At 42.2% G+C, this 18449-nt stretch overlaps 1 protein-coding gene and 1 long non-coding RNA gene across 3 annotated transcripts in view; one reads left to right on the top strand and one right to left on the bottom strand.

The window, feature by feature from the left end:
• The window catches only part of LOC146756713 (ankyrin repeat domain-containing protein 26-like), a 28957-nt gene extending 10913 nt beyond the window's left edge, over positions 1–18044 (top strand). For both annotated transcript variants that reach the window (XM_085523978.1, XM_085523977.1), the window contains 7 exons: positions 10307–10419; positions 10827–10968; positions 11726–12019; positions 12707–12939; positions 13327–13573; positions 15495–15540; positions 17053–18044. In XM_085523978.1, the coding sequence (XP_085380104.1) occupies positions 10307–10419; positions 10827–10968; positions 11726–12019; positions 12707–12939; positions 13327–13573; positions 15495–15540; positions 17053–17195 (1218 nt within the window). In that variant the 3' untranslated portion in view covers positions 17196–18044. The remainder of the gene's footprint in view (positions 1–10306; positions 10420–10826; positions 10969–11725; positions 12020–12706; positions 12940–13326; positions 13574–15494; positions 15541–17052) is intronic.
• Positions 1–18449, bottom strand: part of LOC146756705 (uncharacterized) — a 378411-nt gene that overhangs the window by 258247 nt on the left and 101715 nt on the right. The window lies entirely within an intron of this gene.

Raw genomic sequence — 18449 nt, 5'->3', positions numbered from 1 at the left:
TCCATTTGTGAATATGTGTTGGTACTTTACTGCCCCGCAGGGGGCTGAGGTAAGGAAAGAACAACTAGGTGAAGTAATGCTGTGCAGTCAGTGGCAGGCAGCTGGGAAGTAGCTGGTGCGCATGCATGGCTTAGCATCTTGTGTAACCTTGGAATATTCTTTAATTAGTTTGCTGTTGGAAAATTAAGCTGCTATAGGGAGAATAAGAAGGATCTAGTGGAAGGGAAAAGCTGTTGATTATCTGCACCAGAAAAGTCTGAGTTCTTTTCCAGGTTCCTTTCCTGTCATCTTCTTTTGGTGATATACCAATTAGAAGGTTTTTAGCATTTTTAACACTTCTGTATTTTACCCATACATTGTCACATAGGGAGAACCGACATTTAACATATCCTGTAAAGACACATGAGGAAGTTTTATGAGTTTGTCATATAAGCCTTTAAGCTCAGGTTTTTATGTCCTTCTGTACGTCAGGGATGTCTCTCTTTTTCTTAAAATGTGCTATTCAAAGCATGTAGACAACTTTCATTCTTTACAAAGGGAACTGAATAAGCAAACTTGTTTACACACAAATGCATCTGTGATGCAAATCTTTGCTCCTTTGTGTAAAAGGATAAGTAACATTGCTGTTCTGAAAACATTTTCTTGCTCTGAGGAGATCTGCGGTTATTTCACAGTCAGTAAGTGTAGGGAATTTTAAGAAAACTGTGAGTTAATGTTGTATGTGTGTCTTCTTATCTCCAAATGATGTAACCTCATTTTATCGTATAGAGAGCATTCACTTTTTCCACTAGCATTAAGTGCTATTCTTGATGGTGCTTCTCAAGCGATCTTTTATAAACTCAGTGTAACATTCACTATAGATCCTTAGTGGTGAGAGCTTAGCCCTGCCTCCATTTGAGTTAATAGTTTATAATGCAGTTTATGTGCAGTGTTGTTTCTCTGGTTATCTTGGCATTCCCTTTGTCATTGTTGTTTCCATAGATACAAAATCAGAATATGTTGGCTATGTGTCATGGTTTAATAATTTTGTAATTTTTGCTATCAGTATTCCACATCATAACATCATATTAAGCATGAATAATTTTACTGAATCTGCAACTTACAGAAGAAGACTACATCTCCCAGGGAACAACACGATGGGTCACGGGACCTGGACTATATATTAACTCTGTCGCAGAACAGACTGACGTCTTTCGAGTTCTGGCGTTCAGGGGAGTGTGTGGGAGCCTTCAGCCGTTCGCCTAGATTCACAGTAGGCCTCTCGGTTACGGGACTCATTCTCTCTCCTATTTTGCTTGATTCGTTAGCTCAATTTCAATTATATTGTATTATATTGTGTTATCCTGTATTTCGATATAGTATTTAGTAAATAAGTGTGCCTCCTTAGATCGTTGCCGCTGTTTTCTTTTCCTAATTAACTTTTTCCTTTCGGCCTAGGGCCCCTCCGGGGCCTACGGCCCCCTGTCACGGACGCAGGTGGATTTTTAGTTCAAACCGTGACAGATTTTGGTGGAGAATGCGGGCAAATTGAGTTGCTGTTTTTCTGTGTTTTCTTCTGTTGCTCTTTTAGCTTTTAACAGAGCTACGAGTTTTTTTCCCTGTTAAGGAGCTATCTCGTGTTTGGGATTCTGCACCTGCGAGCTTGACCTTGAAAGTCCAGGCGGACTGCCAATACTCCGGTATATTTTATAAACACTGCTGAGCTTTGTTTTCTTTTACTTTTTTCTCTCTATTGGAGGAAAAAAGATGTTTTCTCTACTAAATTTGTTTTACCAGGGACTGTGTGCCATTGGTTCCTTTTTTGAGACGCTCCGAACATATTGGGCCATGTTTAAGCTAGCCACTTTTTCTTATGGAGCTATACAATTGTATAATGATTTGAAAGCATGGTTAGCAATGCTCACTTCGTATCTGTATACAGCTCCAGAGGGAGCAACTAATGCAACTAATTATACAGAAATGGTGATTTTTAAGCGTGCTCCTCTTTCTTTCTATGAATCCTTTATGCAGTTTTTGAATGATCAGTGGGTCACACTCTTAATCTCCCTGATCTTACTGTTGATTATTGTAATAATCTCACTCAGTATCTGGATTTATAACATCCGGAGGAAGTCTTCCCTAGAACCAGAGAATACTGAGTGGCAGGGAGTGTGGAGAGGTTTTGAAGAGATTCTCAAAGGACAGACATCTTCAGTGTTATGGAGCTTCACTCCTGAACACTTGAAGAATCCTGAGAGTTTGATTGCATATTTGAGGCAGGAATGTTGTGGCTCAGGCAGATCTCAGGAGGCACAAATGATTTTGGGCCTAGCTAATGCTTATCGGGCCTTAGTCAATACCATTCCTGAGAGGGAAGTTTTAGAAGCTGAGAGAGAGAGTCTCAGGGCCGAGAAGGAGAGTCTTAGAGCTGAGGCAGAAAAACTTTGGACTGAGAAGGTAGAGAGAGAAAAAGCTTTTGAAGCTGAGAGAAAAGATCTCCTGTACCAACGAGACTCAATCTGGTACGAGAGAGAGAGTCTTAGAGCTGACGCAGCAAAACTTTGGGATGAGAAGGTAGAGAGAGAAAAAGTTTTTGAAGCTGAGAGAAAAGATCTCCTGTACCAACGAGACTCAATCTGGTACGAGAAAGAGAGTCTTAGAGCTGACGCAGAAAAACTTTGGGATGAGAAAAGCTCCCTGCAATCCCAACTCAACACTCTCCAGTCCGAGTACAGCGCCCTCCGGTCCGAGCACGACGCTCTCCAGTCCGAGCACGGCGCCCTCCGGTCCGAGCACGACGCTCTCCAGTCCGAGCACGGCGCCCTCCGGTCCGAGCATGACACTCTCCAGACTGAGCGCGATGCCCTCCGGTCCGAGCATGACACTCTCCAGACTGAGCATGATGCCTTCCAATCCAACTGCGACACCCTCCAGTCCGAGCACAACACTCTTCAGTCTGTGCATAATGCCCTCCAGTCCGAGCATAACGCTCTTCAGACTGAGCACAATGCCCTCCAGACCGAGCACAACACTCTTCAGTCCGAGCATAATGCCCTCCGGTCCGAGCATAACGCTCTTCAGACTGAGCACAATGCCCTTCGGACCGAGCACAACACTCTTCAGTCCGAGCATAACACTCTTCAGACCGAGCACAATGCCCTCCAGACCAAGCTCAACACTCTCCAGACTGAGCGCGATGCCCTCCGGTCCGAGCATGACACTCTCCAGACTGAGCGCGATGCCCTCCGGTCCGAGCACGACACTCTCCAGTCCGAGCACAGCGCCCTCCTGTGTAAGTGCGTCGATCTCCAGGTCAAACATGACTCTATTGACTCGTTGTACACTGACCTCAAGGCCGACTACAACGCCCTCAAAGCCAGTCGCAGCACCCTCCGGTCTGTGTACGACGAGCTCCTGTCTGACTACGACGCTCTCCAGTCTGAGCACGACGCCCTCCAGTCTAGTTATAACGTCCTCAGGGCGGAATGCGACACCCTCAAGTCTGAACCGTATGTACTCCAACTTAACCAACCACCGGGGGCACCAGATACAATGTTGGTTGCCCCTGTAAGAGGGCGAAAAACAAAACGAGTTTCAACTCAGATAGAGAAAATGCAGAAGGAGTTAGAAGAGCGGAGGGAGTTAGGAGAGCAGGACTCAGGAGAGCAGGGGGACTCAGGAGAGCAGGGGGACTCAGGAGGTCAGGGGGACTCAGGAGAGCAGGAGGAGTCAGAAGACCAGAGGAAGTCGGCGGAGCAGAGGTTGTTAGAGCAGTATAAGAAGATGTTAGAGGAGGAGAAGAAGTCAGAGGAGCAGAGAAAGTTAGGAGAGAGGAAGAAGGAGGAAGGTCGCCTGGAGGAAATAACACAAGCGTCAGAGTCAGGGTCAGAGTCAGACGAGGAGCCAAAAGCTAAATTTTCTTTACGAGAATTTCTCGAGTCCAAACTTATAGATGGGGCAGCCTCATCAACACAGCTGCCAACATTAACACCTGAGACTCTTGATAGAGCAAAAGGTGAGCAAAGTATTACGACCATTATTGATCGATCTTTTAAACTGAGTGAAATTCGAGATCTGAGAAAGGATTTCACACGTCAGCCGAAAGAAAATATGGTCACTTGGTTACTTCGCTGCTGGGACAATGGTGCCAACAGTGCGTGGCTCGATGGCAGTGAAGCTCGCCAACTGGGTAGCATTTCCAGGGACTCACGTGTGGACAGAGGTATAGGCACATGCCAAAATCGGTCCTACACCCTCTGGAAGCGGATGTTGATAGCGGTAAGAGATAGATTCCCCTTTAAACGGGACTTGGAGCCTGAGAAAAAGAAATGGACTGATATGGAGAAAGGTATCCAATTTTTGAGAGAAAGGGCTCTGGTGGAAATGCTCTACAGCCCCCAGTTCAATCGTAACAATCCAAACCAATTACATGATCCTGAAGCAGTCCACGTTCCACGACAAATGTGGCGTGACTTTACAAAGGCAGCTCCAGAAAAGCATGCCAGTGCACTTGCATTGGTATATGGCAAAGGGGAAAGAAAGCCCCTTGTAAATGAGCTAATTAGCAGACTTCAGGAGCTTGAATTATTTATAAGCGCTACAGAAGTTAAGCTTTATACTTCAGCCATTGTCCAAATGGGAAAAAAAATAGTGGAAAGGTTAGACAAAGTGGAGGAAACACAAAGTGATATTATTGACAAATTGGCTAATGTGCCTGATGTAGATGAATCCACGGTGGTACCAGATGATGGAAACCAGGATTTCCACGATCGCCTATTGAGAGAGCTAAACAACATGAGTTCCTCTCGACCTGTATCATCGAAAATCTCAACCATAAAAAAGAGACGTCCTCGTATTCAAGCAAATGACAACGATAAGACACCTCGTATTCAAGCAAACGACAATGATAAGACCATACGTTTTGCTTTGTTGTATTTCTTGAGTAATCATGGGGAGGATATAAAGAAGTGGTATAACTCATCCACTTCTGCACTTCAGGCACGAGTGAAAGAATTACAATCCAAAACAACCACCAAGGTGAACTCTTCCAAACGGGGGAAAGTTCCAGTTGCTGCAAGCCGCCGAGGTAAACAATAGAGGGGCCCTGCCCCCAGCCAGGGGGGGGAAAGGGACAACAGAGTATACTGGACTGTGTGGATTAAGTGGCCTGGCACATCTCAACCACAGAAATATAAAGCCTTGGTGGACACTGGTGCACAATGCACCCTAATGCCCTCAAGTCACCAAGGGACACAACCAATTTATATCCATGGAGTGACTGGGGGTTCCCAAGAATTGACTATGTTGGAGGCCGAAATAAGCCTCACTGGTAAAAACTGGCGAATGCACCCTATTGTGACTGGTCCAGAGGCTCCATGTATACTGGGAATCGATTACCTTAGGATGGGATATTTCAAGGATCCCAAGGGGTATCGATGGGCCTTTGGGATAGCTGCTGTAAACACAAATGGTGTTAAGCAGCTGTCAACTTTACCTGGTCTGTCAGATGATCCTTCTGCTGTGGGGTTGCTCCAGGTAAAAGACCAAGAGGTACCAATTGCCACCAAAGTGGTTCACAGACGGCAGTACCGCACCAATAGGGACTCATTGCTCCCCATTCAAAAGCTAATTCGCCAATTAGAAAATCAGGGAGTGATTAGCAAAACGCACTCGCCTTTTAACAGCCCCATATGGCCAGTGCGTAAAACCAGTGGGGAATGGAGGCTGACGGTAGATTACCGTGGCCTGAATGAAGTCACACCTCCATTAAGTGCTGCTGTACCAGACATGCTAGAACTCCAGTATGAATTGGAGTCAAAAGAAGCTAGGTGGTATGCCACCATTGATATTGCTAATGCCTTCTTTTCCATCCCATTGGCTGCAAAATGTAGGCCACAGTTTGCTTTTACCTGGAGAGGTATTCAGTATACCTGGAACCGTTTACCCCAGGGGTGGAAGCACAGCCCAACAATTTGCCATGGATTGATCCAAGCTGTTTTGGAACAGGGTAATGCTCCTGAGCACTTGCAGTATATTGATGACATTGTGGTGTGGGGCCATACAGCAGCAGAGGTTTCCAAGAAAGGGAAACAGATAATCCAAATTCTTTTGAAAGCTGGTTTTGCCATTAAGAGCAGCAAGGTGAAGGGGCCTGCCCAGGAAATCCAGTTCTTAGGCATAAAATGGCAAGATGGACGTCGTCACATCCCAGCAGATGTGATTGACAAAATCACTGCTATGTCTCCGCCCACAAATAAAACAGAGACCCAATCTTTTCTGGGAGTAGTGGGCTTTTGGAGAATGCATGTCCCAAACTACAGCCACATAGTGAGCCCTCTCTATCAGGTAACACGGAAGAAGAATAATTTCTCATGGGGTCCTGAGCAGCAGCAGGCTTTTGAGCAGATAAAACAAGAAATAGCCCGTGCCGTGGCCTTGGGGCCAGTACGGACGGGACAGGATGTGAAGAACATCCTCTACACTGCTGCTGGAGAGAAAGGTCCCACCTGGAGTTTGTGGCAAAGAGCCTCAGGAGAGACCCGAGGCCGACCCCTAGGATTTTGGAGTCGAGCATATAAAGGGTCTGAGGAGCGCTACACTCCAACTGAGAAGGAGATCTTAGCCGTGTATGAGGGGGTTCGGGCTGCTTCTGAAGTAGTTGGGACAGAGGTTCAGCTTCTTCTAGCACCTCGCTTGCCAGTAATAAACTGGATGTTTAAAGGACAGGTTCCCTCCACCCATCATGCTACTGATGCCACTTGGAGTAAGTGGATTTCATTAATTACTCAACGAGCTCGAATGGGAAAACTCAGCCGTCCTGGAATTCTAGAAGTGATCATGGACTGGCCTGAGAGTAAAAAAATTGAAACACCACCTACAGAAGAGGTATCACGTGCTAAAGAGGCACCACCATACAATGAGCTACCAGAAAACGAAAAGAAATTTGCCCTGTTCACAGACGGATCATGTCGTATTGTAGGGAAGCATCGCAGATGGAAAGCTGCTGTATGGAGCCCCACACGACAAGTTGCAGAAGCCACCGAAGGTAAAGGAGAATCAAGTCAATTCGCAGAGGTAAAGGCTGTTCAGCTGGCTTTAGATGTGGCTGAACGGGAGAGGTGGCCAATGCTTCATCTTTATACTGATTCATGGATGGTGGCAAATGCCTTATGGGGGTGGTTGCAACAGTGGGAAAATGATAATTGGCAACGAAAGGGTAAACCTGTTTGGGCTGCTGAACTGTGGAAAGACATTGCTGCCCGAATAAGGAACATTGTTGTAAAGGTGCGCCATGTAGATGCTCATGTGCCTAAAAGTAAGGCTACTGAAGAACATAAAAATAACCATCAGGTTGATCGAGCTGCCAAAATTGAGGTGGCTCAAATAGACTTGGACTGGCAGAACAAGGGTGAATTATTCCTAGCTCGGTGGGCCCATGAGACTTCAGGTCATCAAGGAAGGGATGCAACATATAAGTGGGCCAGAGACCGAGGGGTGGACTTAACTATGGACGCTATTGCTCAAGTTATTCATGATTGTGAAACATGCGCCATAATTAAACAAGCCAAGAGGATGAAACCTATTTGGGGGGAAGGGCGATGGCAAAAGTATAAATATGGAGAGGCATGGCAGGTTGATTATATCACCTTGCCACGATCTCGCAATGGTAAGCGTTATGTACTCACCATGGTGGAGGCAACCACTGGGTGGCTTGAAACATACGCAGTACCCCATGCTACCGCCCGAAACACCATATTAGGGTTGGAAAAGCAAATCCTGTGGCGGCATGGCACTCCGGAAAGAATTGAATCAGATAATGGGACCCATTTTAAAAATTCCCTTGTAACCACTTGGGCCAAAAATCATGGCATTGAGTGGATTTACCATATTCCCTATCATGCACCAGCTTCTGGTAAGATTGAACGATTCAATGGGTTATTGAAAACTATGTTGAAAGCAATGGGTGGCGGAACGTATAAAAATTGGGAGAACCATTTAGCAGAAGCCACCTGGTTGGTCAACACTCGAGGATCTAGTAATCGTAATGGTCCTAACCAATCCAGCTCCCTACGTACCGTGGAGGGAGATAAGGTTCCTGTAGTACACATAAAGAGTGTGTTGGGAAAAACAGTTTGGGTCCTTCCAGCGTCTGGAAAGGGCAAACCTCTCCGGGGTACTGTCTTTGCCCAGGGACCTGGGTGCACATGGTGGGTGATGGACAAAAATGGGAATGTTCAATGTGTACCACAAGGGAATTTGATGTTGGGGGAGTGCAGCCAATGATTTTCCTGTAGATATATAGGTAGAGTCTCAGAAAATATTTCAATTAGGTACAGAATAGTTCAATTAGGTATAGGACTTAAGATAGAGTGGATTAATGTTAAGGAAACACTTTTTCTCTATATACCTTAATTAGGCATTCTGTAAGCAAGTTTTCCATCTGGACTCTATATCCTGCACTGGCCATGCATGTGTAGAGCACACATGGAAAGAAGTATAAGTCAAAAGGAAATCTGCTGTGGTGGCTGGGAAAGGATGAGTGCACCTTGATGTGGGGGACGCCCTACTAGCGCTGCCTTTCCCCTCTACCGCTGACATGTTTTCCTTTTTCTGGCAGTTTTGCCATTTTCTCAAAATTAATAAATAGTAAATTAGGTTATAGAGTTTTGTTCTCAACTTAGGGATTTGTATGGAATAAATATAGATTGTTGAGAAAAAATAAGGTTGCTGATTATTCACAATTATACATATAAGTGTGTAAGTATGTATAAATATAATGTAATGATGTAGAATAAGGGGTGGAATGTCATGGTTTAATAATTTTGTAATTTTTGCTATCAGTATTCCACATCATAACATCATATTAAGCATGAATAATTTTACTGAATCTGCAACTTACAGAAGAAGACTACATCTCCCAGGGAACAACACGATGGGTCACGGGACCTGGACTATATATTAACTCTGTCGCAGAACAGACTGACGTCTTTCGAGTTCTGGCGTTCAGGGGAGTGTGTGGGAGCCTTCAGCCGTTCGCCTAGATTCACAGTAGGCCTCTCGGTTACGGGACTCATTCTCTCTCCTATTTTGCTTGATTCGTTAGCTCAATTTCAATTATATTGTATTATATTGTGTTATCCTGTATTTCGATATAGTATTTAGTAAATAAGTGTGCCTCCTTAGATCGTTGCCGCTGTTTTCTTTTCCTAATTAACTTTTTCCTTTCGGCCTAGGGCCCCTCCGGGGCCTACGGCCCCCTGTCACGGACGCAGGTGGATTTTTAGTTCAAACCGTGACACTATGACATCCAGAGGCTCATGCATGATGTGCGAGGAAGATCGAAAGTCGAGAGCCCACCTTGAAGACCATATTGCTAAACTGAGTAGGGAAAATGCTGAGCTTTTAGAAGAAGTGAGCCCAGAAACAGTCCCTAACACCTAGCCAATACCCCGAGCAATGTTTTTTTTCTTGAGTTCTTACATACTCTGATTTTATTTCCCTGCTACTCAGGCCCTGAGTACTATTGTTATTTGGGTGTCATGAAGGAATTGAATAAAAGCCAAGAGAATATCTCGGAGTTGTGCTATCAGAAAGACGGTGTGGTTTGATACCAGTTGAGCACATGGAGCAAGGCAGCAGTTCCTGTGTTCTTTATTTGATTTCCTTCTGGTTATTGTCTGACCCCTTGATTTCCAAGCAGGATTAAAACACCCCTTATTTTCAGTGCAGTGTACGGAGGAACTGCTGCATGTTTTCAAAATAACAGGAGCTTAAAACCCTTGCAGAATAAATAAGGTGCAAATGCAAACTACAGAACTAGTTGCCAGTTCTCCTGTAGTTTGTCTGAAAAAACACCATGAGGAACAGCAACTAAATTAGTAAACACCCACAAATAAGATATGGAAGTAATGACTGAGAAGACACTGGTGAATTCCAGAAAAGCAGACTCTTCCACAAGAGCCTGCTGGTCATTGGAATGAATGCTGTAGAGTGTGCAGTGTTCTCCAGGGCTGTGGCTACCTGTGCAAGCTGACCTATTAGCAGAGGAACTGCGGAAGCTGTTCTCTAGCATCTTTTTTCCAGCTTTTTGGGACGAAGCCCAATAAGGGGGCAGAGGAGCATTTGCTTCAGCAGGGGCGTTAATTGGTATCCCTAGGTCTTGGCCCGCTTGTGTGAAGCCTGAAGTGATTTAAATGTTTACAAGAATCCTGTGCCTCAGTGTTCTGCTGAATGTGGCAAAAGGATGGATATGTGCTATCTGCAGTCGCTATGTGTACTGTCCTGTGCTGAGTGTATCATGTATTTTTGTTTGTTTGTTTTTTGAAAGTGTGAGAATGAAAGAAAGAATGTGAAGAAGCCGATAGAATTGAAACGACCACTTGAAGCATGTCTTGACCAGGAAAGGGAAAGAAATACTGAACTGCAGAAGGAATGTGACAGGTATGGTTCACTAGTACTTGAAAGAGAGCTCATGTAGGTTAGAAGTCAGGCTTTAAGGAACTTGCATGTAAAAGCAGGTGTGTTTAACTCTGAGCAAATTCAGATCTCACATCAGTTCTTGCAAGACAGTTCTGGTACATGAGCCTATGATTTTCTGTAGCTGCCATAAGAAGAGCAAATGTAGGCTGCCTTGCACTTCTGGGAGGGAAGACTTTTTTTCCTCTGTTGAGGTGAAATTTGGACCCTCCAGGTGATCTATTGCATTGAAATGCTGGTTTTTCTTATTAACTTTTGGCCTGTTGAGCATGTTAAAAATGAAGCAAGCCATAGCTATGCTTTTCTTGTACAAGCGTGACAAATAGATACCTAGTTCCTTTGCTTATTTTCTTGACTGATTTGTTGTGCAGGTTCAAGAGCCTTTTGAAGAAAGCTGTGAAAAAACTAAAGATGCATGAAGCCAAAGAAAGAGACTCCCAGTTCAATTTCCAGGGAGAAATGAAGAACAGGTATTCTGAAATGGTGAATGAAGTTGAAAAATCAAGAACAAAGGCAAGTTCTTGTTGTTTCTTTTTTGTTTTTTTGGTGTTTTTTTTTTTTGTTGTTGTTTTTGTTGTTGTTTGTTTGTTTGTTTGTTGTTGTTGTTGTTTTGTTTGGGTCATGTTAATTTCTAGAGACTTGTAATATTCTTTTCAGTAGGTATGGAAAAGTTATATTTCTGGGAGAGAAAATTGGCTTCACAGTTGACCTTGGAAACTACTGAAACATCTCATATTTTGTACATATTCTTGCAACCAGACACTGGATTTGACCTAGAGAGAAAATACCTTCCTTTACCACTGCTGTGGAAGCTGCTTTTTGAAGCACTGTTTACAAAGCTTTCAAGAGCAATGGCAGGAGGAGTACTTGTTTCCTGTGCCCAGTTAACTCTGTACTGGAACATTCCCCCTGAAGCATGATAGGCATTCTTTCTGCTGTCTGGGTAGAGTGGTTTGATTTCCATCGAGCAGTAGAGCAGTGCACAAAAGAATGGCCCTAGTGCCTTTCAGCACACTCCCGTAAGTGAAATTCTGCTAGTTTGCTACTTGTTGATCTTTTACTTGCTGCAGAACTGAGGAAGGTTGTAAGTCAAGGAACCCTATTGGCAAGAACTTAAAAGTTGTTCTTCCCTTAAAAGATGATCTTGTCTTTCCTTTGACTCGGGTACTGAGTCAGCAGATGACAGTTACAGACTTGATGGTCTTCCCCTTCATAAATTTTCAGAGAATAATTTTACACCCCTCTAAGTTCATTTTATTACTGTCTGTAGGTTACTGAACTTTCTCATCAGCTGGATTTAGAGTGTAAAAAATGCGTCCAACTACAAGGACAAAACCATTATTTGCAAGAACTGCTGGCTCTAAACATGAAAAAACATGAAAAACTAGAGAAGACCAGATGCCAGCTGAAAGAAGAGGTGGCAAACCTGAGACAACATCTGGAGGCTGTCCACAATGTGCACATGATGACTTACAACCAAATCGAACGATACAAGAAAGAAGTGGAAGAGCGAGCTGCACAAGAAATAAATCAAAAACTTCAAGAAGTCAATTTGTTTTTGCAGGTAAGTGAATTTGTTGTGTATGTCTGTAGTTTTTATTATGTAACTTCTTTTTGCCATTTCTTGTTCGTACTTTGGTTTTTTGTGTTAGTGCCATACTTCTATATTTCCTGAAGGGAAGTGGAAGAATGGAAAATTGTTTGGCGAAAGTGCTTTTGTGTGTGTAATTTGCCTGCAGGTCCCCAAGCTAATAGCCGTCCCTTGACAGACTTCTGTTTTGCAGTTCTTAGAAGAAGCTATGGCCATCTGGTCATCTTGTTATTGCTGTTCATCACATGAATGCTATAACTTAGAGATGGTTTGGCCATACGTACAGGTTATGTTTTATCATTGTACAGGATAAAATGCTCAGGGAAGAAGTCACTGAAGTTACTGTGGGGCAGAAAGAGTGGGGATGGGATTCTCATAATTTCTTTGTAGAATCCTTTTTGTGTGCCCTGTCCTTCAGCCATAGCATTCTTTTAGTAGCTGCTCCCATAAGTAATATTGCTAAGAGCAGATCTGTCTGGATGAAAACAGTTATTTAACGTGTTGGTTCCAGGGTTTTGCCTTGATTGCTGATAGTAGTGAAAAGGTCCAGTTGACTCAGTTGAGTAAAACTGGGCCCTTTAAATTGGTTATGGGCAACCGTATAGGGAGATGCAGTTCACTTTTTCTTTGCAATGGTTGAAATTGTATTATCTGCTTCAGGTCCAGGCAGCCTCACAAGACAAGATAGAACAAATCAGAGAAAATCATCATGCCTCGCTGAGAGACCAGCTGAAGTGCAGAATAAAAGAGGTTGAATGTGAGTTGGACAAAATAAAAAATACCAAAGACAGTATTTTTCAAAACGAATCTATGCTTGCGGAAGTGGAAAAATACAAAGAGCTGCATCGTGAAGAAATGAAAATGAGAATAAGGCTAGCAAATAAGCTGGAAAGGTAAGTGCGTGCTTTTTTGGAGTGGTAACAAGACGTGAAGTAGCAGTAGCTTGCATGAAAAACCTTGTACTGTTTCCTCCTAAAATCCTTTTTCTGTGTCTTGTCAGCACTATGGATGTAAGCGTAACCCTCTAAAACATTTCCCCTTTATTTTTGGAACCACCATCATTTCACTTCAGTGTTCTAGCAGTCACACCACTAGTTATGGCATCACTGGCCCATGTTTGAAGTTGATAGCATTTTAACACATGGCCTTTGGGCCCCTCTCATTTTGGACTTCTAATGCCTTCTCTTTTCAAAAGCTGAATAGTAGTCAAAGACCTGGAAGAAGTGACTCTGCAAAAATATTATCAAAGATAATTCTTTGTGTGTTTTTAAATATTTCAGAACAACCAAGAGACTTGCAGAAGCCAATTGTAAGCTCTTTGAGGAACGCCAAAGAAACAAATCTTTAATTGCGAGCAGCACTGTCAGTGGAGGTCCTACTGCAAGTCCAGGAAAATATTCAGCTGAACTGGGAAATCTCAGAAACAATTCCACACTGAACAGAAGCTTCAGCCAAGGGGAATGCTTCCTAGATGCTGCTGGGACTGCATTATTGGCAAGAAAAAAAGTTGAAGTGTACATGGATAAGGTAAGCATTGTGAAATACTCTTCAGTGATGAAGACTTTAGGTCATTAAGATTGTACAGAATTCCTAGAGTGCTCAGACACCAAAAATACTGACATCTAAATGATGAACTATCTAACTGTATATACACATAACTATGTACTTATGTAAGGTTTTTGTATTGTTTTTTTTTTCTTTTTTTTCAACTAGAGAAAATTTAATAAGCAGCTGCTGTGGAATTGGAAGTTCCCAGCTAAGCTATTTATTAAACTTTACTGTATAGAATGTGCATAAGTGTATGACATACTTGAAATGGATAACTTTGACATCTTTGCTCAGCTCATCAGACATCTCTGGTCAAGCCACGTTGTTTTTTTCCTTACTGATCTTCATTTTTAGTTTCTTTTAGTACATTAATACTAACAAAGACATCCTTTAAAACTAGGATGATGTGAGTATGATTGCTTTGCTTCTTCCTATACAGTCTGCTGTGGGATGCATGCTGTGCCTAGTAAACATTTCTTTTTGTGCTTCCTGCTATGTATTATTACCTGAGAAAACAACAACCTACTCTTCAAGTCTTCACAGCTTTATAATATTTTGCAGCAATTTATACATGATTGCAACTTCTGCAATAGCTTTGAAGTACTTTGCCAGTTGTGCTGCTTAGTACTTGGCCTGTTCACCAGGCTACTTAAAAAGACAAGAGTTTACCTGACTCTGAGCCTTGTCTTTGCTGCAGTTATACCTCAGATTTTTCCAGTAATCTGTTTCCTTCTATTGGGAAAAAAAAAAACAACAAAAAAACCCACCTCTGTATTGCCATTAAATTCAAACTAAGTGCTGCCTTCTTGGATGGAGGAGATTACAAGTTCTCCTGACAGTAAAGTTCATAATAACTGGAAACTAAGGAACTTAAATTGGAGTTTGCCTCGTGTAGTCATCTTGCACTTTTGTTTTTATGTAAAGCTCTCAGTGCACATTTGGTGTTTTTCAAAGTAAGGGAGGTTATCTGAAGTAGAGTGTGAGCATTTCCTGGGATGAGGAAGCTCGTGTAGATTTTGGCTTTGATTTTGCAAAAGCTTTGATAAAGCTTCAAGGATAAGAAGCTGAAAATACTTTACGCCGCTGTTATTCAAAATGCTGGTATCAATTACTTTGTCCATGCAACTGTTTGAAAAAACAAATTGCACTGATTACAAACAAGAGAAAGAAATGCAGCTCTGAAAAGTGGGTGCAGGAAATAATAGTGACTTCTGCTAGCTGCAACCAGCGTGAGTGCATGGATTCATGAAACCAGTTTTCCTACTGGTAGCATAAGAAAGGGAACAACTACTTCCCATTCCGTCTCTCAGTTTCTGTTTCCTTTCTGATTTTATTTCCTGTCTGCACTCCTGATTTTTAGCAGTCTTATAAATTTCCACTCTTTTGACTTCTGCCTGTTCCTCTTGTTCTTTTACTTGGCACCACCGAGAAATTTCTTGCTCTGTCTTCTTTATGCTGCATCCCACAGTCAGATAATTACACCTGTAGGTGAGACCACAAGCCTTCTGTTCTCCAGGCTTAACAGTCCTGATGCTCTCAGCCTCTCCACGTAAGCCACATGCTCCAAGCACTTAACTGTATTTGCTAATTACATGAGTCTGGAAGCTATATGCTGTCTGTTTTGACAATTACTTCTATGCGTTAAAGACCTGATGGAAAATAACACAGGAGTCGCAAATATCTTCAAATGTAAATGATCGCATACGGTGTTTGGACTGTGGCCCTTTAAAAGGTCTAATTTCTCCTTATGAAAACTTTGCATTCAGAATAAATGACAGTAAATAAACATCTCCTGGGAGAGCGAGGGGCAAATGCTCCTTTCTAGCGATCCAAGCTGGTTTCTGTTACTTAATAAAATGTGCAGTGTTATTTATAATGCATGTGTTATTTATAATTCTAGGTACAGAAGGAATTGGAGGAAGAAATCAATAAGGAACTTCAGCAAGGTAATATGCTACTCTGATATCAGTGTTTTTAAGGAAGGTGATGACTGTTCGTAACTTCTATGTAATTATTTTCAAAAGTTGTCAAGATTTGTGCTGTTTGAAGCACAGTGTGGGGCTGTTTTTAACTCTAACTTAGAGAGTTTTAATGGAAAACTTCCTGCTAACCAATATACTCTTCAGAATGTTCTGCAGCTACTTTTGAGAAGAAGCATGGAGAGCAAACCATCTCCCCCGCACAGATACACTTGGCTTAAGTTCAAGTCACCTTTCATCCTCAGGCACAAACATCAAATGTAAAAAAAAAAAAAAAAAAGCCCAGAAATAAGATTTTTATGGACGTCTGTCACTACTTCTCTTTCTGCATACATTCATTGCATTCAGCACTTCAAATATACCATATACATTTTCTGGTGTTCTTAATTTTTGCTCGCTCTTTTTCATTGCTTTTTTTTGTACCTGACATGTTGTCATACTTGTCTTTGGATAAAGAAGAATCAGTGGAAAAGATAGCCTTTCTTTAGGTAAAAATCATTCAGCAATATATAGGCAAACACAGCATGAACTGATTGCTTTTAATATGCAGTGTAAAGCCTGTTCTATAATAAAAGGCCAGGTCTTCAGAGAAGAATTCATACTGTTTCACAATTAGCATTCTGCCAGAGTCACTGCTGCTGTTCCTAGAGTTATTTTGAAGCAGGGAGCCCTTGAGAATCCAGCTGTTGCTTCACAGCTCTTCCAATTTCCCTGAATAGACAGAAACCCATTGCCATGTGCTCATTTGCATATTCAAACATAATTACATGTGTAGTAGGAGCCGTAGTATTTGCTTGGTCTGGGGATCTTGTCTGGAAAAGGCTGATGGATGGAAGTACTGAAAATCCTTTTCTGCTTCCATCGAAGATGTGTTTCCATGAACGAAAGAGGGTTTAGCCAGGGAAAGTTAAGACATCCCTGGCAGTTAAAGTTAAGGCTAAAACTTCCATATATATATATGGGCATGTAATAACAGGATGCGGAGAAATGGCTGTAAACTTGAAAGTAGGTAGATTTAGACTAGATATTAGGAAGAAACTCTTTACTTCCTAATGTAAGGGTGGTGAGACTCTGGAACAGGTTGCTTAGAGATGTTGTGCATAGCCCCCATCTTGCAGGCATTCAGAGCCAGTCCGGATGGGGCTCTGAGGAACCTGGTCTAGAGGGAGCTGTCCCTGCCTATAGAAGGGAGATTGGAACTGGGTGATCTTAAAAGGTCCCTTCCAGCCCAAACCATTCTGTGTTTCTAAAACCTGGAATTTCTTTAACTAGCTTTAAAAATTGTATTGGCTGATCATTGAATGTGAAAAAATGTTTCTTCCTTTATGCCTTCCTTTTTGATTTGTGTTTTCCTTGGAAGTTTTTAAATATCTCTCTAGAGCATAGCCTGATCAGTTATCAGTAATGTTTTTACAGTGACTGATTTGACTCAATCTACTGTAAAAGTAACATCGTCAATCTTGTTTCTTTTCTTTCCAGCCACCGCTGAGCTTGAAACTGCTAGAGCTTCTGTAATGAAATCTACTTATGGATCTTCAAAAAATCTCAATGTTGACCAGGATCCCCTTTGCAGAGCGGTACAGGAGTACCGGGATGTTTTAAACCAAAATTACCTGATCTAAATATATTTTTATTTAAAATGTAAAGGGAAAAGTACTGGAGATCATTTGTTTACATAGGAGGTCTGTGACTTCCCATCCTGCAGCTTAGTGTGGAAACATATTTACTGTGGTTTGAATATAAATTTTAAATATATTAAATAGGTTGACACTCTGCACTTACCTGTTGGTCACCGAGGGGTAGTCAGTTTATTTTGCACTCAGGATAAGAACCATATCTATTTTTAATTACTGTCAGACTGAGTAAGGTTGGCTCTTGAACTTGACGGAACTGTCAAAATGTTTTTGACACATTATTTTGCTCCATGTTTTTTGTTAAAGGTTTTACCAGAAGCATTCCTTTGGTTCTATTTAACCCTTCCACTGTTTGTGGTAGAGTCTCCAGTGTTATTTTAACGCATAGGAGATTTTGATTGGATTCCTGCCAGCTGTTTCCGTCCTGATGCTGTGAATATTTCTGCTGGTTAAGTGGAAGTTTTAGCAGTGATTAAGCTGGAGAAGAATGCACTTTACATTGCTGTCACTTTCACGCACCTAGAGTTTAAAAATACTGTGCGTGTGTAGCAGTGCCAAGAAAGCTTTAATGTGACCTTTTTGATATTTCTGACTTGATATCCTTGTTGGATTTTGCATTAGAATTTGACCCATCTTAAGACATTCACAGTTGGTAGATGAACACATGATGAACCTGAAGCGGTTCATAGTGGGAAGAAGGAAAATTAATGTTTCAACCTTCTGTCTAATTGGTACTGCACCTTTTTATATGAATGTATTTTATGACACTAATATGCTATATTTAATTCCAGATATTTATGTTCCAACTTGGTATTTAATAAACTTTCATATCTGGTACATCTTTGTTTTATTCTGTTGGCCTTCTTGACTTGCTTTCCACCTCATTCCTTGCCTCTATGACTTGCTACAGTCCTCCTCTGCTCACTTCCATCTCTCCTTCTGGTGCCTTCAGTCTGCCCTGAGATCAGACAAGTGGCCAGCATGCATTTGTGTTCTTTTCCTCCTGGGTACTTGAAGCAGTGGGGCAAACAGCTACTATATGTCATAAGGTTTGTCATCATAGAAATTAAGGGGTATATGCTTGAAACAAGTGTGGAGGGTTGTGATTTTAATGGGTGTGCTGAACCACTTTCAGGTCTTCGGTGGTGATTCATTAACAGGAAGCCGAGGGTAAAGTCTCTGTTGTAAACCTGGCCATGCTTGGGAGGGGGATCTTTGGAGCCTTTTCTGCAGGTTGGCCAT

This window comes from Coturnix japonica, chromosome 26 (genome assembly GCF_054131305.1).
Source record: "Coturnix japonica strain WE chromosome 26, WE-NBRP24, whole genome shotgun sequence".
NCBI lineage: Eukaryota > Metazoa > Chordata > Aves > Galliformes > Phasianidae > Coturnix > Coturnix japonica.
This window is presented reverse-complemented; position numbering and strand designations above follow the sequence as displayed.